Source organism: Cannabis sativa, chromosome 8 (assembly GCF_029168945.1).
Source record: "Cannabis sativa cultivar Pink pepper isolate KNU-18-1 chromosome 8, ASM2916894v1, whole genome shotgun sequence".
In the NCBI taxonomy this organism is placed as follows: Eukaryota; Viridiplantae; Streptophyta; class Magnoliopsida; order Rosales; family Cannabaceae; genus Cannabis; species Cannabis sativa.
This window is the reverse complement of record NC_083608.1, coordinates 39,993,080-40,013,497: the sequence shown is the minus strand read 5'-3', so window position 1 is coordinate 40,013,497 and position 20,418 is coordinate 39,993,080. Positions and strand designations below refer to the sequence as shown.

General features: G+C 33.7%; 1 protein-coding gene and 1 long non-coding RNA gene across 2 annotated transcripts; both read right to left on the bottom strand.

The window, feature by feature from the left end:
- Window positions 1-232: 232 nt before the first annotated feature.
- Window positions 233-2,678, bottom strand: LOC133030313 (uncharacterized). Its single transcript, XR_009684164.1, has 4 exons — window positions 2,488-2,678; window positions 1,336-1,421; window positions 965-1,067; window positions 233-752 (listed from the first exon to the last, which is right to left on the bottom strand). It is a non-coding gene; the product is annotated as an uncharacterized LOC133030313 (long non-coding RNA).
- Window positions 2,679-14,401: 11,723 nt separating this feature from the next.
- Window positions 14,402-17,309, bottom strand: LOC115700451 (plant UBX domain-containing protein 4). The gene is made up of 4 exons (XM_030627989.2): window positions 16,673-17,309; window positions 15,855-16,140; window positions 15,115-15,210; window positions 14,402-15,031 (listed from the first exon to the last, which is right to left on the bottom strand). Exons 1-4 carry the CDS (start codon window positions 17,128-17,130, stop codon window positions 14,654-14,656), a joined length of 1,218 nt encoding a protein of 405 aa, XP_030483849.2. The 5' UTR covers window positions 17,131-17,309; the 3' UTR covers window positions 14,402-14,653.
- Between the last annotated feature and the right edge of the window lie 3,109 nt (window positions 17,310-20,418).

The window sequence follows — 20,418 nt, the reverse complement described above, 5'->3', positions numbered from 1 at the left end:
TAAATGACAATGATACCAGGATCTTATTTTACTAACATGTATGTTGATTACAGAGCTATAATCTAACATCCTAAATATGAATTTTCTAAAACAATAAAATAAACACATATAAAGTTATAGAAAACCTTACACTGGTAGCAGTGGAATATAATAATCACACTACTTTGTTAGATAACCTAGAAAATAAAGAAAGAGCCTCTCTTGAATTTGAAATCAACCTCTCCCTTTCTTCTTCATATTTTCAACCCATTTAGTGAATTGAGGAATTACCCATACAATTCAAGCCAATACTTTGACCTTTGTGGAAGATTGTGAAGAATTCCAACAACCGAAGAAGATCAAGCTTTAGATCTTGATCATACTCTGCGACCATTTGGATCAAGGGTTAGAGATCTAAACGGAATGAGACATTATATTCCGCTGCCACTAATGTAAGGTTTTCTATAACTTTATATGTGTTTATTTTATTATTTTAGGGAATTCATATTTAAGATGTTAGATTATAGTTCTATAATCAACATACGTGTTAGTAAATCTAGATCTTGCTAAAATAAGTTTCAACACTTACTTCTCTTAATTCTCTTATATACTCACTTCACCAAATAATATACTGAGTGATAACATACATCTTCTCGCAATTTGCAGTTGTAATGAGTGCATTTCTCTGATCATTCCCGAGCTGTCACTCTTCGTTAAATCTGTCAAATCACCTTAGACACGTTGCTCAATACTTCACCGATCTTTGACTTGCACTGATTATATAGTTCTTAAGCAGTTACGATGCTAATAATCATTTTCTCTATACTTTACTTGAGCAATTAACACATATTTTCTACCAGGCTTTCTCAATCAATATATAATTAATATAACACAAATAATCTCAACTCATACTTTTTAAAACAAATTTCTAACAATATCATATAAACAATTAATCACATAATAGAGGTAAGAAAATAATACTTACTATACTATGAGTCAAGCTTATCTTCACATCAAATAAATCTAGTCAGTCTTCAGGACCTTTAAGACCGTGGCTGCTCTGATACCAAGTTGTAACGCTCTGCTTCCTAAGGATGCCACATGTGTGCTTTTATAAATTAGTTTATAATGATAAACTAATAGTTTAAGAAAAATTGTGATTTAATTAAAATCTTGCTAATAAAATTCAAAACATAAAATTACTTGGCATAAATTTTTTAAGATCGGGGATCCCCTTTAAAATATTACAAAAGATGTCATTATACTATTTTAACAAAATACAATTCAAATTTTAGAACATCGTAAAACATGGATCCCAACAACTCAGCTCAAGTTGTCAGATAAGATAATATGTACATTTGTTGGAGAAGATTCATTACTCATGGTTGCCAAATATTTCATATCACTTACTTGCACCACATAGCACCTATGAGTCACAAAGACTCAACAAGAAAAGAAATAATATAATATCACAAATTAGTACATAAATATCATCCACTCAAATTCAGATAAATCACAATCAAGTAGTCACACTCACACATTCACAAGTATATAAACATTCATATAACTAATGTTGCCTCATAAGAAAATCCTAATACCTATCTCAACTTCCATATGTCACCTTCATTACCTAATGAGATAACTGACAAGTAAGAAACCTAACAATAATTTCCATCAATAGTCATGATCGACTTAGAGTTATCCAATAAAATAATATTTTTTACCATTATCTAAAGAGACAACCTTTTCATTACATAACGGTAATTACCATATCTTAATCTCGATAACTAATGATTCATAAACGATAATAATTGTAACTCAACATGACATGTTATGTTGTACGATCATACTTTTCTTACCTTTAATCTAAACTCATGCATGCCAGCCAACTTGAGTGGAGAAACGCCCGATAATCTTGGCCCTATGTTACAACAACTGTAAATCGATCAACAACTTGATATAACCCGTTCTAAATCTTAAATTCATAACCAGAAGTTTTTCTATCGATAAATAGCGTGAAAATATCCTAAATATTAGGAAAACACTAAAAACGAGGTTCCTGAGCATCACCCAAAATGATAGCTCATTTTTTTAGGTTTCCCTGCCCTGAAAAATGGTAGATTGTTTTCCCAAAAAAGGTTTGCCATTTTTTGCAAGAAGCGAAAACTCTGAGTTTCAAATATCTCTAACCTTTCAAAATTCAACCGAATCCTACCAAACTTCACAGAACAACTCAATATCATCCATATGACATAACCCAATTAATAGAAATTTAAATTATATCACAAACAAAAATCTGCCATTAACACTCAAGCTTTGAGTTCCAAGAACTCAAGCTTGCTTCATCCAACAAAACCAGTTGCAATAAAAGCTTAGAAACTTCAAAACAACTCTAATTTAAACCTAGAAACTCAATCAAAGCTTTGTCTAAACTTGCAGCACCAAAATTCAAAATTGAAACCTATCCTTATTCAAGAAATAAAATAAAAGGAAGAACTAGAGCCTTACCTATTTCTTCACTTCAAGCTTTATCAATTACTCTTGCTGAAACTTGCTAAAGATGAGGAGAAATAAGAATTTTAGTTTGGGATTTTCTCTTGGTTCTTCTTAACGTACAATTAAAGAGGGAAAGAGATTGATGGATAAGTGTTGGTTGATTAATACTTATCCTTCTAAAATCTATCTTTAAGACAATTAAATAAAATACTAATAATAATATTTAGCCTAACTAAAAGAAACAAAAGGATAAAAAAGGTTATCTCTTACATAAATACAAATTCCACAATGCCCCTCCTACTTAACTCTTAAGTACTTACCAACCTAGGGGTATTTAGGTCATAACCAAATACCCCGATATACGCCAATAAACCCCAAATCAATTAAACTTCCTGATTTCACTAATACTACAATTAATACCATTGTAATATTTCTGGCCACCGATCGAGTCCACAGTTACCGGACTGAAAAATATTTTTATTTCATAAATAACATGCATGTTACCCACATATTCTAATAGAATGTCTTTAATTAATACATTTTGCTTATTTATTTATAAAAAATTCCCTAATTCTCTCAGAATTAGATTAGTAAGATTATAATCCTACTTATTAAACTTTTATCAATCCATATTTTATAAAATGTGCCTTAGTTATTCATAATCAAATTTTCGAGATATTACACTAATTCTATAAATACACATTGTCTCATCATAATTGTATATCATTTGATAACCAGATAAATAAATTTATTTCTGATTTAGAGATCTAAGGAGGAAGACTTAGTTGATAGTATTGCACTATCAAATTGCGGTAATTGCTATGGATAAATCATGTATGCAAACCTAATTTTTGTACGATTATTATTGTGTTGTAAATTATATACAAATTTATTTCTTGGGTTATTTAATTTTCTATTGCATAGTCACTACAAAAAAAAAAAAAAAACTACCTCTAGTGACAATCTTTTAGTCACAACATAAATTTTTTGTGATTAAATGTGACTTGTAGTCGCAACAAAAAATTATTTGTGACTAAAACATAGTATTTTGATACAAGTTTTCAATAATTTAGTTTTAGTCATAACAAATATTGTAACTATAAATACATTTAGTTACAACAAATTGTGATTTTTGTAATTAGTACCTTTTTAGTTACAGATTTTTTTAGTAACAATATAAGAATAGTAATTTATAATTAGTCACAATTTTTTCACTTTAGTCATAAGTTTTATTATGATTAAAAGTAAAAAAATTTATAGTAGGTGCCAACTACATGAGCCTTATACCTTAGCCAACCTTAGTTGGATCATCGGTATCACCTCAAAAGTTACCATCTAAAGGATGGCGCCACCACAATAAGCTTTAGCTTGCAAGGGCCAAGCAAATCTCTTTCAAGAGGGATTATGTATGTGGGTTGCGAACTTTTGATACAAACAAAGAAAAAACAATCAATACCACTAATAATATTTTCTACCATATGTTTATATTTATTTTATTAAGTGAGTTGTTGCATTTTAATTATTAATTGAATATATATAGAGATAAAAATAAAAATTTTGGTATAATCAACACATAGAAAGACTTCAAAGAGGAGGAGTCTACAAAGAGGCCATACATACAAAGAGGCCATAATATTTTATATAATTATGCTTGAAAACATTTTATTTTTGAGAGAATGCTTGAAAACCTATTTTGATCCTAAATGACATCTCTTTCTCTCCCAATTATTCCACCCTCTCATATATTTTACTTTTTCTTTAAACAAAGCTAGCTATATGCAAAATCCTTCTCACCCAGCTCACTGCTCACACTCATTTCATCATTAGTTTTTTCAATATATTCCAACTAAAATCTTGAAGATGTAGCACATCAAACCACAAATATATCACATTTTGCGCTTTTAACTTTTAAATTAAAGTTAACGAGTTAGGATTTGTTTAGTACGTCATATTATATTGTATTGTATTATATAGTTTTATATTAAATTGTATTCATACAATATTTTTATGTACTACATGTGGTATTAACTTTTATGGGCACTAAATATATATAATATTTTAGTATAAGTTAAAATTTAATAATATTATATAAAAATATAATATATAATCCAATTTAATATTATACAATACGGTCTAATACAACATACAAATAAGCCAACTTATCATGTAGTGTGGTGTACTGATATCAATTGGGAAATTTGATATTATATGCTTAAAATTAATTTATCTACTAAAAATATGCTAGCATATTTTGCATCATGCAAAATATACTCACACTATTTTTCTATCCAATTTTACCCTTAAACAAATAAAAACCAAACATCCATGTCTCTCTCTCTTTCTCCAGCGTTAACCCCGACCTAGAACCCCTACCGTCGAACACACAGACCCAGAACTTCAGTCGCAAGGCCTCGCCGTCATCTTCTCTCACGGCCTCTCTCGTTTTCTGCATTTTTTCCTTCTGGTTTACCAGTTTTTTGCGATATTTAGCGATGTATTTGCAATGATAGAATAAATCTGAGGCCAGGGATGAAGTTTAGTGATGATTTGCGATATTTAGCGATATTTCGCGATGTTTAGCGATGATATTCGCGATGTGTTTCGCGATATAGTGAATTGAAGACATTTAGAGATGTTTTCACAATTTCGCGATGTTTCGCGATATCGTTAAAAATCAGAAAAAAAAAATGTAGAAAATAAGCGCTGTTGTGAATTAAAGACATTTAGATATGTTTCATGATTTCGCGATGTTTCGCGACATTTAGTGATGTTTCGCGACATCGTCAAAAACCAGAAAAAAAAAATGCAGAAAACAAGCGAATGGGTTTCGCCGGATATGGTGCGGTGGTCTCGTGGGTGGTCCAGTGGGGTTTTGTTGGGAATGGGTTTGGAGAGTTAGAGAAAGAGAGAGAAACGAGAGAGTTAGAGGGAGAGTGAGGATTTGAAATGAGGAGGGTATTGTTGGGATTAAAAATGTTTGGAGTGTATTATTTTTACATTTTTTTAAGAAGCATATAAAAACAATTTATAATTTTTTTAAGTATATAATGTCAAATTTCCCTATCAATTTACCAAATGAGAAAGTGGAAACTAATTTCAAAAGGATAGAGGATAGTATAAAGACCTATCTACTCTTTCTTGAGAATATAAAATTTTCTTTTATCTCATTCCCCTATTATATTGTTAAGCATGTTTATAGAGAATTCAGTGTTAAAGCACACAATGTTGCACCATATGGATTAGGGCTAGATAGAGAGAAAGTTTGGAATAGTAATTCCAAATTTATTCAATTTGTTAATAGAACTTAATTGTTGATCAATAGAAGTTACCTATCTCAAAATAAATAAATAGAAAACATAAAGTAATGATTAGTTATTCTATTTTCAAATATATTTTTATTCACTACAAGAAATGTCATTTTTACCAGCACAGTTCGCTACTGTGCTGGTAAACGTAATTTGTACCAGCGCATTTTGCAAACTACGCTGGGAAAAAGGTCAAAGTTTTACCAGCGCACATTTGCAGTGGCTAAAATCTAACTTTTACCAACGCATTTATGCGCTAGAAAAAGTCATTTTTGCCAGCGCTTTTCATTTTGTGCTGGAAAAAATTCTAATACCAACGTTGATTTGCCAACCCTTTTTGCCAACACATCAAAAATATATTTCATTTTACCAGCGCAATACTAAACTTTTGCCAGCACAAGCAAAAGTGACATTTCTTGTATCACTATGATATTGATTTATAATGGACTAAATTTCGATAATGATGCTCATAGACAAAGCCAATGTCTCAATTTTTATACTAAATTAAAGGTTAATTAGGATGAAAGTTCAGGGGACATAATTTAGTACATGTCAAAGTTTGAGGGACATAACTTGGTAAATATTAAAGTCTGGGAAGCATGGTTTAGTACATAAACAATCACTTAAATAGTAAAATTGAATGAAATTAGACAAAAGTCCTTAAATCCAACAATCTCAATAGTTCAGGGGGCATTTTTAACGACTTTAAAAGTTCAGAGAGCATGATTTGGTATATGTTAAAGTTTAGTAGACAAAAATCCTAATTAGCCTAAATAAAATGATTCCTAAATAAAAATGAAATATTTACAAAAATATTAGATTTTAAAAAAAAAAAAAAAAGTTTACAATTTTAGATTTTACAAAAATATATATTATGAATAAGAATGAGATGACACATTGTGAACACAAGGCCCAACCAAAGAATTAGATTGTCCAGTCGTTCACTTTAAGTCAATTCCAAATCTATTAGAATCCACAAATCATATCAAAAGGAACCAACTTAACTAATATCCAAATCACAAAACAAAAAACTCAAACCAATATTAGTAAGCCCTTCTCATAACATCTTGTTATTTAATGGAATCTCCCTATAAAAAAAAAATTAATTAATCTACACATACGTATATGAAATGAAATTATGACTGAAAGTAGAGAAGTGCACATCAATCATCAATCTACGAGAACATGATAAAGCAATTTTTTGGTGCAATAAAAGAACAAACAACTGTCGCTAGAGGCTCAAATACATGTCTTGTTTTTCCTATCCAATTTATATTCGAATAAATATATGAATTATATTGAGATGCCAGTATAAATTTTCTTTAATTTTGACCATTTAGTGGAAAATTGGAAAAATACAAACTAATTAACCTCTCTCTCTCTTCTCCTGCAAATTTTCTTACAATAAATCATCTATTTTTTATTTTTTGTTTAAAAAAAAAAAAAAAGTGGAAGAGAAAGATAGATGATATTGCATATTATAGCTAGGTAGGTTAATCACATGGTGTAGTACTTTTTCAGGGTGTTCATCATGTATATATTTGTATATATATAGCTTTTGAAAAGCAGTGATTAGACTGTATGTTCCCACTTAAAGTGCAAGAAATGAAAAATAGTTGAGTTGGGCTCCCTCTATCTATATACTCCAAATTGCGAGAGGCATGCTCTAACTATTCCATTTTCTCATCATTATTTTCATAGTGTTTGTCTTATGGCAAAAATAATACACATATTTTTGTCAAATATAAAATAAAAGATTTAATTGCAGTAAAATCTCCTAAAAGCTTACTTTGGTATCAATTATTCTTGAAATCCAATTTGTGCTCTGTTAGTATTTAGTCATTTTTGTTCAATTTTAACTCTTAACTACCAAAGTAAATTGTCTATGTGTACTGAAGGTATTATCTACATGAACAGAATGTATAAATGACACACTTTAATTAGAAAATTTATAATAATAAATGAATGATAAAAAAAATTAAAAAACAATTTTTTTCTTTATTTTAATCTTTCCTCTCTCTCTCTCTCTCTCTCTCTCTCTCTAATAAATGCGCAAGACCTACAGTTACTTGAAGCATCAACTTGACGAAGAACGACGTTGTCCAATATAGGACTGACCAATATAGGACTGACTGACTGTCCTCAGTAAAGAGGGCCGAATAACTAAAGACATTAATCTAGGACATTCTGGATCCATAATGGACCTTCCTGCCCTTGGCAAATAGCTAGTGCCTCGCCTGGGTAGGGACTTAGTGCCATTCAATGTCGATCTGTTGGACGACATGGTAATTAGTGTGAGCGAGTTGACCACTAAAAGTTGGGTGATAAGTAGTAGCATTGATCGTGTGTTATTAGCCAACTCTACGAGGAAGCAGGAAGCTGGAATATTTTGACCTTTCACTTAACTTCTCTTTTTCACTTGTTGTAAGTTATTGCTCCTTTCTTGACTCTTTCCTTCTTATTTTAGATGGTAGTTCTCCCAGAGCAAACTTGTAGAGAAGTGTGCTCCATGGCAGTGCAACTAGACCTTTCCTTGGCCACTCGAAAGGCTCTGGAGGCCCAAATCAAAAATACTAAAAAGGAAGCCATGGAAAGGATAAAAAAAATATCGAAGAGGCCAAGAAATACTGTGATGAGGCGGACTCCAAGGCTGACAAGAAATACTTGGAGAAGTTCAACGACTTCAAAGAGGATTTCAAAACTTCGATGGAGGAAGAGTTTAGGGTCTGACGTGCTGAGCTAGAAAATGCCAATGCAAATCTCATCAAAGAGCTCAAGGAGGCCAAAGAAGCCAAGGAGGCCCTCAAGAACCAGATGTCCATTAAGCTCCAAGACCTTTAGGATAAAAACGACTTCATAAAGTGGCTGAAGGCTAAGGCTGGCTTAGCTGAGGCACTCTGCCAAATTTTTGAAAACTAGGTCATCGCTCTAAATATTGGTATCAAGGAGAAGAATAATATCATTGAGGCAAAGACTAAGGGCGTACAAGATTTGTAGGATAAAAAGGATCAATTTCAACAAGGTGAGGCTTAGGCCTTGAAGGAGGTTACATCCATGAGTAAGGAACTCAGGAACGAGAGATAAGAGCACATGCAAGAGAAGGAATCTCGTCGCTGGGCCTTAGTCTGCTCAGTAAACCTGGCTCATGTCCTCATGTTGGCACATTTGTCACAGAGAGATCCCAACATCTTTAGCTATCTTGGTGAAGATGCGAGGACTTCTCTAACAGGGTTGTGGTTTACAAGAGGAACGTCGATGAGTATCTCAACACTTATGACTGGGTTGAAGATGAGGTGTCAGAAGACAAAGAGGTCAAAACTGAAACCAGAGAGACTAAGGATGAGAGAGCTAAAGAGAGGGAATCTGGAGAGGTCGTGGAAGTCTTTTCCAGGGAAGATGACCACTCCTAGAAGGATAACCTTGAAGAGCAAGTATGAATCCAAAATCTCAAGTCTGACGCTCCTCTCTAACAGTAATCGTGCCTCACTTTCATCTTTAATTTACTTCCTTTTTTGAGACACACCTTTAATTTTCATAGAGACATTTTTTTCTATGCCTGGTCAGCGAGGCACTATGTAATAGTCGTAGACTTTTTTGCTTTTATTTACTCATTTTTTTTATGCATGCTAAACTTTATTTCAATCACGCTCGTTTATTAGATCGTTTTAAGGGCTCCCATTTAGGTTGTTAAAGGTCCCTGGCTCCAATGGCCAGAGTCTCAAACCTTAGACTTATGAACTTTTAATCCTTCTACTTACTTAGGAAGTATCCATAGATCCAATACTTGTCTCCTACAACAAACAGAATCATTTTATGTTAAGACCCTTTCAAAAATCACAAAACTTAAAATTAATTAACAACTTAGGCAGCGTGAATGGGTTATTACTTCATTCTCAAGCCACTAAATGGTCATGGAACTTAATGCCTTTTTGGTGCCTCAAGTATTAATTAATTATGCAGGATGTTTCCCATCAAACGCTGATAGGGATGATTTTCTCACGAAAGGCTGGGCTTCTATGTTCCAGGCGTTCTTTGAATATGAATTTTGTGAGGTCAGGTTTTTTGGGAAAAAATGTCACTGATTTCAGGCGTTACTCCTTAGTAAAGGACTAGGCTAAAAACGTGGTGACATTCAAGCAGTTTCTCCTTCCTTAGACTTATTTCAAACAAGTCTTTTGCCTCTAGGGCAATATGAAAACTAGGAAGCAGGCAACTCACTCTATGGATCTTAAGCAGTACCTTTTAATCAAGGCATAGCTAAAGAACGCATGGGAGTTTAGGCAAAACTTCTCTAGTTTTTGTAAAGTTTCAACCAGAAATAGCTTAGGAAACCGATTGAAATCACAGAGCGATTCAGGCAAGTCTTTCCCTTTGGGAAATTTGGCTGAAAATGCACCCCATTTTGCGATTTATGCTAGTTTTTGTCAAATTGATTACAAATTAAAGAATTAAAGTATCAAGGTCAAAATAGTAAACTGCAAAATTTAAACAGGGGCATTGTATGTTTTTGGGGGCATATACAAACACCACCATCTTTCACTTACAGTCAATCATTGCCCCGTATTTTGACAAGAAATCCATTCCTATAATTCTATCGAAATAAAACAGCTATAGTTCGATCAGGTTGGCAGTTAACTCACAACTATTAATCAAAATTGACAAAGATCTGATCCACCTAATTGAGATCATTAGCTCCCCAAATGGTAACATGGTTCTAAACCTCGAAGCATAAACATCGAGAGGTTTATGAAAACATTCAACCACTCTGCTTGACACATAAGAGTGCGTTGCTCTAGAATAAAATAATATTGTATAAGAAAAGCCATTAATAGTCAACTGACCTGCCACAATAGATGGACTAGCATCATCATTAGCCTGAGTTACCGTGAATAGACATCTTGGATTTTGGTTATTGTTTTTCTTCGGTTCCTCCTTCTTAGCTTTAGGACAGTCTCTGATAAAGTGGCCCACCATACCACACTGGAAACATGTTTTGGCCAAACATTCACCCTGATAGTGTTTCTTACATTTGGGACACTTTGGGTATGACCTGAATGTATCACCACCACCTTGACGGCCACCTCTATTACCCCAAAATCTCTTGTTCAATCTGGATGATCTGAAAGTCTCAGTCTTTCTCTTTTGATAAGGAATACCACCACCAGTCCCCTTACTGAAGTTACCACTAGCACTTGGAATTGATGTCGTACCGGCATCCATAGTAGTCTGCTTCTTAATTTGTTGTTCAGCCTCTTCGGCAATCAGTGCTCTCTCTACCACTTTCTTATACAAAGTGTCAAGATCAATGGTAATCTTTAAATCCCGACTAATCCTGGCATCCAACCCAGTAATATAATTTTGTTTTTGGGTGAAATCTGCTGGTACCATTTTGTTAGCAAACTTAGACAAGCAATAAAACTCCAGTGTATATTAGCCACTGACTTATCACCTTGAACCAGTTTCAGGAAATCCTCCATCTGAGTTATACGGATGGCAATGTTGTAGAACTTTTCTTCAAATAAATTCTTAAATTCTTCCCAGGTTACCGTATTGAGGTCTTAAGAGTGACCTACTAAATCCCACTAGGTACGGGCATGCTCTTGAAACATGAAAGTGGCATAGTTGACCCGCTCAGTTCCTACTACCCTCATATTATCTGGAATACGAGTAGCAATACTCATCCATTATTCTGCCTTTATAATATCAGTGCCACCTAAGAATGTTGGAGGTTGTAGCTTGACAAACTGCTCAAAAATTGAATCTCGATGTGGTTGCAGGGCCAATCCAGGGTTGGCTATCATGGGAGCAGGAGCTAGAGGAATCCCTTGCTCTACTGGAGCTGCCTGAACCGGTTGCCTAATTCGTCGCAACTCTTCTTCTTGATGGAGTATAATACTTTGTATTTTAGTAAACATTTGCTGCCATTAAGCAGAAGGATTAACATTGATCGCCCAAGTAGTATTCTAAGAGTTATGCGGAGGAGCTGGCGATGCTGGTAGATTGGTTGGATTATCACCCTGCTCTACAGACTCACCCTGTGATCTAGTTGATTTTTTAGGGTTCATTCTTTCAAATAATCTTGAACTCAACAATCCTAGTGAGTCAGGTACTAATTACACACTTATACACTTCACGCCAAAACCCTAACTAGCACACACATATTTTCCTTCCCAAATATAACAATTATTATTTACATTTAATAATCATGCTTTTCATTAAATATATGTCTCCTAGATGCTCAAATGTTGCCTATTATTAAAAGCAGTAAACATTTAATCACATAAGCAGATAAGTATTTATTGGGATTTTATACCCTAAATAAAAATTATTTTAATATAATCTTATTTACTATCAAAAGAAGATTAGAAGTCATTTAAGTTTACATGTAGTTTTCATGATTATAGTTTTAATATATAATTTTTATTAAATCTAGAATATATAGTTATTCATAATTACAGTGATGTCATCACAGTTGAAAGTAATTATAATTATATGTTTCAAAATCTTTAGCCCCATGATTTATCAGTGCACTGGATTTACACTGACGTAAAAATCAGTGATAAAGTTTACTTACACAATGATATGTGGAATGTCTTTTTCAGAGAATTAGCAAAGTATACTAGTATTGGATGTATTGGATATACATCGGACTGGACTGATATTAACAATGGAAAAGATATCATAATTTTACCGTTATGTCTTTTCTAAGGCAATGTCACTTAGTTGATCTTAGATCAAAAGATCTTAATCCTAAGATAGTTAGGTTCTAGCGTAACTGCATTGCTTGTGTTCTTTGACTTGTTTGTTAAAGCTGACCAAATGGATTGGCCCAATACTTACATCTTGGGAACATGATAGTACAATTGAGTGGGAGCGCTAATCATAGATATGAAATCTATAGCTTCTGTAATTATTTAGAAGTGAAATGATGATTTTCTTTGAGCTTAGCTTAATAGACATAAATGGAAGAGCTCTTATTTTAGTAATTATATTAGTTTACTAAAATATCATTTATAAGAAGCTAAGTGTTTTAAAGATAAAATACATTAAAGGATAAATAGTAAATTTGTCCCTACTCATTGTTGATCATCTATAGAGGATCTTTGATTATTTGGATTGAAATAATGGATAATTTATAGCGTACCTATTCTTGGTGAATATGTGGGATGTGTCCATGATTATAGCTTTGTGTGGAAGAGCGTCTTTGAATCGTAGGAGCTTCTTAAGTCTGGGGTTCGTTGGGCAATAAGAACTGGTGTGAAGGTTGATATTTTACATTAGCCATGGCTTCTGGATGATGTGTGTCCTTTTGTTACTTCAGATGCCCAATATTTAGTGGACCATAAGGTGAGCTCGCTAATGTGTATTAATAATAGGGAATGAGATTTAGATATTATGACAAATCTTTTTAACGAACGCGATCAACAACATATATTGGCAGTTCCATTGAGTCTGAACGTAGCTGATGATCATTTTTTCTGGTCTAAGGAGCATCATGGTTTCTACTCGGTGTGTAGTGCATAAAAGTTGATTCAAGCTCAGAAAGGAAATTGGATTGCAACTAATTTTTCTGGGTTCTGGCACAAGCTTTAGAATTTGAAGGTACCACCGAAAGCTCTCAATTTGGTATGGCGGGCTGCTTCAAATTGTTTGCGCACCTTGATTCAATTAAGTGGTAAGAGGGTCCCAGTTCAAATCATGTGTTCGGTTTGTCAAAGAAGTGAGGAAAGTATTTTCCATGTGCTTATTTCACGTTCATTCACTGCTCAATGCTGGTAGAGGATTTTGGTTGGGATTAGGCTAATTGCTGTTGCTAATTTTTGCAGTTGGTTTGATTAAATTTTGCAAAGGTGCAGTAAGGAAAAGTGTGGGAAGGTTGTTATGTTGTGTTGGGAGTTATGGAAGGCTCGAAACGAGTTGGTTTAGAGCCAAAAGTATGCTACGGTGGATGGTATTCTTATCTCATATATGAGTTGTCTTGTGCAATAGAAGTCGACCAAAGTAGAGGTTCAAAGGCTTCTTTTTCAGTTTTTGAAGCTCGTGATGGAGCTGAATTTCGGGTTAAGCCGCATGAGAATACAATTAAGGTAACTGTTGATGTTACCATTTTTAGTGATCGAGCTGCGTTTGGTTATGGCATAGTCCCTCGAGACTCTCAAGGAGAATTAATGATGGCTAACTCGAGCAGTTTTGGTGGCATAGGCGCTCCAAACTCAACTATAGCGAAAATTGGAGCTAGAGTCAAATTGCTTGGTAGCAGTCTAAACTCTTCAAAATTCATCACCTATGATTTCTTCTTTTGAGGTTATTATAGATGATTGCCGTAAGTTTCACAGAGCATCTTGTGCTTTTCCAAATAGAATGATGTTCTTATTGAAATACAATTATATCTTTTAGTTGATTTGATAAAAGTTGTATATTTACTTTAAAAAAAAAAATTTACATGCCATAAAAAAATGTAGAAAAAATTCAAATTTAGATGATGTTATTTTGCGAAATATAGAAATTATCAACAGTACTAAAGATACCATATCACTTTTTTTATTAGGCTTTCTTCAGCAAACTTTAACGATAAATTGGTTGTCAATATTTATTCAGTCACTTCAATATGTAAACATGAATTGCATCAATAAACACTACATAAATTTGATAAAATGCATAATCGAGCTCTTGGTAAAGCACATGTATTCAAATGTTGACTAATTGAGTTTCAGTTAATAACATGCTATTCAACCTCCTAGAGCTTTTGGATGACAGCCACAGAATAGTCCATTATCGTAATTACTTAAAAATAAAAATGCAAAATATGAAGGTGTTGTGTCTTCGACTAATGTATTCGAATTTTGACTAAATTTATAATAAGCTATGCAACCTCAGATATTTTGGATTATAACTGAATTGGCTATCCCAGCCTGCTCTATTGTCTGGTCCAGATCAGTCAGCTGTTTGGGTGGAAACCCCATTGTCAGAAGTTGGTAAGTTCTTGGTCCGTCCGGCCTTGACGCATTGATAAAAGATTGAATATCTCTAACTGTGTGGTGGTAGTTAAATCGAGAAACCATGCGAGTACCATCAGCTAACCTCAACTGGAGAGAGGTTGATGGCAATGAGTCATCCACCACAAAACGCATTGATTGTGGTGAATTAGGGATGGCAGAAGTGGCAACGGTCACTGGCTCTGAAGCACTGCTGCTCCCACCAAGAGTTCTTCCCACACCCTGAAAAGCAGCACTCCTTCGCTTCACTGGTTCCTGTGAGAAAAAAAGCAAGATTGCATAAGTCAAGAACTGGAGATTAAATGGTGAGTAAATCAAGCTGAAGATACAGAACTAACCGGGTAGTCTTCTCCACGCCTTATCATTTCAACACGCACTTGGGTATTCCTGTCCGCTTGTTGAAGCTCTCGTGGACATTCAGATTTCCTGATGCTCTGCATTCAGATGTTACTGATAATGAGAACAAGCTTATCTACCAAGAGAACATCATAAGAAATTTACATCTTAAATATTAATCATTTACATCTCGTGGAAAGCAGTATCACACAGTTATAACATAATGAAAAGCTTCACTGAATGATTCAGAATGATCGTTCATAAAATATGAAAGAATGACAAACTGTTAAACAAGATTAAAATAACTCCATGGGACAAGAATATGTAAAGTGAATCATGGTTGTCAACAATGCAAGGATTACTCTCTTTCGTTTCCATATGTTTTCAGTTCTTAAAGCAAAAAAGAAAGTTGTATCATTTTGAGCCTCAGGATGGATAAAGCAAGAATACTTTTAAACAGTTTGAAGCATTGAGCTGATTACAGCTTAAAGTTTGTGGAGAGAAGTACAAAGTTCAAATAACGCACACATTTTATAGCATAAATATACAATTATTAGTCCAAAAAGCACTATAAGAAAACTAAATTTAAAATAAAAAGAGAGAGAGTAATGATATGTGAACCTAAAGTACGCACCATGGCAGCTTTATAAACTGATGTTTTGAAAATCAGTGTAATGTTTAGTGTATATTTTGGGTGCACATATTATTATATATATATAAAAATATATTAAAAAAAAATTACCTCCAAGAAATGGGAATTTTCAGGATCATCCATCCGGCGCAGTGGACCATCATCTACAGAGAAACCGTTCCTCCAAAAAGTGATTGTGTGATTTACCACTTGGGGTGGCTGAGGGCCAGGTGCCACAGTCTCGCCTGTAAGTAATCTGGCTGTTCCAGTAAAACTTCTTGAGCTTGAAGAAGGTTGCGCATGTTCGATGGACCCTAGCATAGCCCCCGCCTGCTTAGCTTGGTTGAAAAGTGCATCCACATCATTACCTCTGGTAGGATCTTGAACAAGCATTCCACTGCAATCACCAGTAAGTTAGATCATTTTTAATCCTAATTCATAATCCACACCAATTCTTTGAAGGAAAAATATAATATGCAAAAACAGTAAATTCCATTTCTGCTTAAGACAAGTATTGAAAAGCTTGGCAAACAACCGGCTTGGGACAAAATGCAAAGTTACCAAGACTATTGAAAGTATCATATCTCATACATTATACAAATTACCGACTATAGAGAACTCGGCCATGTGCACTAAATTTAGTAAGTTCAACCACTACGTTCACTTACTAGTAAATATGTAAACATTTGATATAGGTGAGGAAAAAAGAAAAAGGTTTTTTTAAGTGCTAATCAAACTAGATTTCAGTTCACTCCAATAACAGAACCTCAGAATTTAATATCTTCGCAAATGTGCCAAAGTGAAAATTACATACCGAAAGACAATGCATCAGTGAAAAAAATAAATCAGTATTAGTAGTTGCGTTTTGGGGGTTTCACATAATGACATAATAGCACCCCAAACGAAAGTTTATGTAGAAAAAATGGTACCTTTTCTCGCCTCCAGTGTAGTATTCTTGTGGCTCATCGTCGCTGCCAGACCCATCGTTGGCCGGCCGGTTCAGATCAGCCAGAGTACGGATGCCACGTGAACGACTACCGGAGGCCTTTTTATCAGCCTTCTTGTCTATGGGACGCCTCGATCGAAGCTCGTACGGAGGGCGGGACAGGGTCGGCGAGGGTGAGCGAGACCGCGAGGGCGAATGCGAGGGAGAGTAATCAGGCGAAGGAGAGCGGTTTAACGTTGGGATAGGGTGAGCAGCGGCGGCAACGGCGGAGGCAGGAGGAACGGTATTGTCGTCAAGTAATGTTGAAACGGCGGCGTCAAGATCCCAATTGTGACTCTCGAGATAGAATTGAGCTTCTTCTTTGGAAGAAGAAGTGATCTCGCAGAAGGAGTTGATGAGGTCATCGTGATGAGACTGCGATTCTGGGATAGCGGTCTCCATGGTTTGCTTGCTGTTAGAGACGAAAGAAATTCGATTGCTTTTCAGTACTTCTGGGCAGAGCACACAAGCACTTTATATCTACAATTTATTTATAAAACGACAGCTGCGTATTAAAAAAATCGATCAAACGACAAGGTTTTGGTGTTGCTTGCTTTCATCATATTCCCCAGTTTGATGTCGTTTAAGTAACCAAAAGGGGGCCAAATGTATACTACGATAGGATGATTTGATTTTAACATTTTTAGGTAAACTATTTTTTTTTTTAAAGAATAAATAGTGTGTAAGTACCAAAATTTTTAAATTTGTAAGTAGTATAAATCTAATGTTTATTTTTAACATTATAAGTAGCCAATATTTGTAAAACTGTAATTTTCTTCCAGTTTTATCAGTACAGATTTTATTTTTAAAGGGCAAATTACACTTATTATGGGATTTTAAAAGTTCTTATAATAAATATGGTACATTTAAGTTTGACCAATTTATATGGTAATTTTTTGTTTTTATGTCTTTTTATGGTATTTGATAAGCCATATAGATGTAAATTAGGTTTTCAAATCTCATATTCAATGTTTTTATTTGTTTAGGTAGTTTTATTTGTCACTAATGTCGAAAAATTAGTCGAAGTTTGCTGCCGGTGCCGGAAAAATCACCAAAGTAGCGGTCGGTGCTGAAAAATTATCGGAGTTGCTGCCGACGCTAGAAAATTTGTCAGAATTGACATTGTCGTAGGAAAAATCACTAAAAAAATCACCAAGAAACTGGTTTCTTGAAGAAGAAATCGGTTTCTTGATGAAGAAACTACTTTCTTGGTGATTTTTCCGGTGACACTACCAATTCTGATGACTTTTCTGACACTGGCAGCTACTCCAGCAACTTTTTCGGCACCGACAGCAAACTTCGGAAAAATCATTGAAATTGGCATAGTCGCCGGAAAAATTACCAAGAAACTGGCTTCTTAATGAAGAAACCAATTTCTTGATGAAAAAACCAGTTACTTGATGAAGAAAATAGTTTCTTGATGAAAAAACTAGTTTCTTGGTGGTTTTTTCGGTGATATTTCTGACGACTTTTCTGGTGTTGGCAGCAACTCCGACTACTTTTCCGACACTGGCAACTACTCTGATGACTTTTTCGGTACCGGCAACAAACTCTGGAAAATTCGTCAGAATTAGCATTGTCGCCGGAAAAATTACCAAAAAAATCACCAAGCAGTTTATTGGTAATTCTTTTGTGATTTTTTCCGGCGATTATGCCAATTTCGATGACTTTTTCGACGCTGACAACAACTCTGGTAACTTTTTCGATACCGGCAGCAACTCCAGCGACTATGCCAATTTCGATGACTTATTTCAGTTAACTTTATTGTTTAGCATTTATATATCGTTATAATTTTTCAGTGTCGAATTTAGTTTCACAGGGTTCATAAGTTCAAAACTGGTTTTACAGGTTTTAAGAGTTTTGTAATGAGGTTGCTCTATTTTATGATGTTACTGTATATTTTTTATTTTAAGTTTCTTTTTATTATTTTGTTCCTAGGTTTGAAACTGGTTTTTACACTTATATTTTGTTTTAGATTATTGTTGTGCATTGTGTGTTGTTTTGTTTATATTTATGAGTATTTTTTTGTCTGTTTTTTTTTCCATTTGGTTGATTGATGAAATTGGTTTCAATTATTTTCATTGTATATTATTTTTGTTTTGTATTCATAATCTTTATTATTGTTGTGTGACGAAACTAGTTCCTTGATGAAGAAATCACTTTCTTGGTGAAGAACCGATTTCTTGATGAAGAAACCACTTTCTTGGTGATTTTTTTTTTGGTGATTTGGCTGGCGACAATGCCAATTCTGATAACTTTTTCGACGCAGGCAGGAACTCCGGTGACTTTTCCAACACTGGTAGCTACTCCGGCAACTTTTCTGATACCGACAGCAAGCTCTGGAATAGTCGTCGAAATTAGCATTGTCACTGGTATAATCATCGGAAAAATCATCAAGAACTTGGTTTTTTCATCAAGAAACCGGTTTCTTGTTTCTTGGAGATTTTTCCAGCGACAATGCTAATTCTGACGACTTTCTCGGCGCCGGCAGAAACTCCCGCAAATTTTCTAGTAGTGGCAGCTACTCCGACGACTTTTCTGGTGTCGGCAGCAACCTCCGGTTACTTTTTCGGTACGAGTGACAACTCCGGCAATCACTGTAGTTTCATTTGTTTTATTTTCTTAAAAAAAATAAATATGAAATGAATCTTTAATATTTTTTTATAGTAATTCAATTAAATTTTTATTTTTTATGAATCTTAAATTTTGATTCTATTTTTAATGTTTTATATGGTTTAAAAAACCATGTTTTTAGTTTGATTGGTTAGATAATGCCATATTTAGTGGCATTTATTTTTTATGTCATATTTATCATAACCTTAGTAATTTTTCCCATATTATTGAAAATAGCCTTTTATTAAAAGAACATTTGGAAATGACTGATACTACATGTTTCTATTTAGACCCAATGATCTAGAATTCAGGCTTTAGACCCAATGATCTAGAATTCGAGCCTTATATGTGCCCTATTTAAGACAATAACAGAGTTTGTACTGACAAAATTAGAGAAAGATTACAGTTTTACAAACATTTGTTACTTATGCCCCTAAAAATATATATTGGATTTATGTCGCTTATAAATTTAAAACTTTGGGTACTTATGCCGTTATTTATCATTTTTTTTAAAAGATGATTTTTGTAGTTCTAATTTCTTTATTTGTCAAAAAAAAAAAAGTTTTAGATTATCATTATTTAAACAATTAATATCCAAAGGAAATCTTACAAAAAAATACTAATTTTTTTTTGTCATTTTTATAATTTTACTGTCAAACTTTTTTTTTAACATTTTTACTGTACCAAGTTTTTAAAAATATTGTGTTAAAGTTTCAAAATTACAAAATTACTATGTTTCAGTAAAATAAAAAAATATCTTAAAAATAACTAAGACGACTAAAAAATAATTACTTAACAAACAACTATAAAACAACAAAAAGATAATTACAAAGTAACATAAAAATAACAAAACATTCACCTTGCAATTGGAAAATTATAGCAAATGATCCCAAATCATAACATTATGTAAGTAAATGTTCTCATTTCAAAATTTGTAGCGAAATGTCTCCTTTTTACACTATTTAGAAAGGAAAATTTCACTTTTTGGCCTTAATAATACAAGCCATATCAAAATTTACACCCTCCCTTAATTTGTACAAATTTAGTCCATTGATTACATGAACTTCCCATTTTACC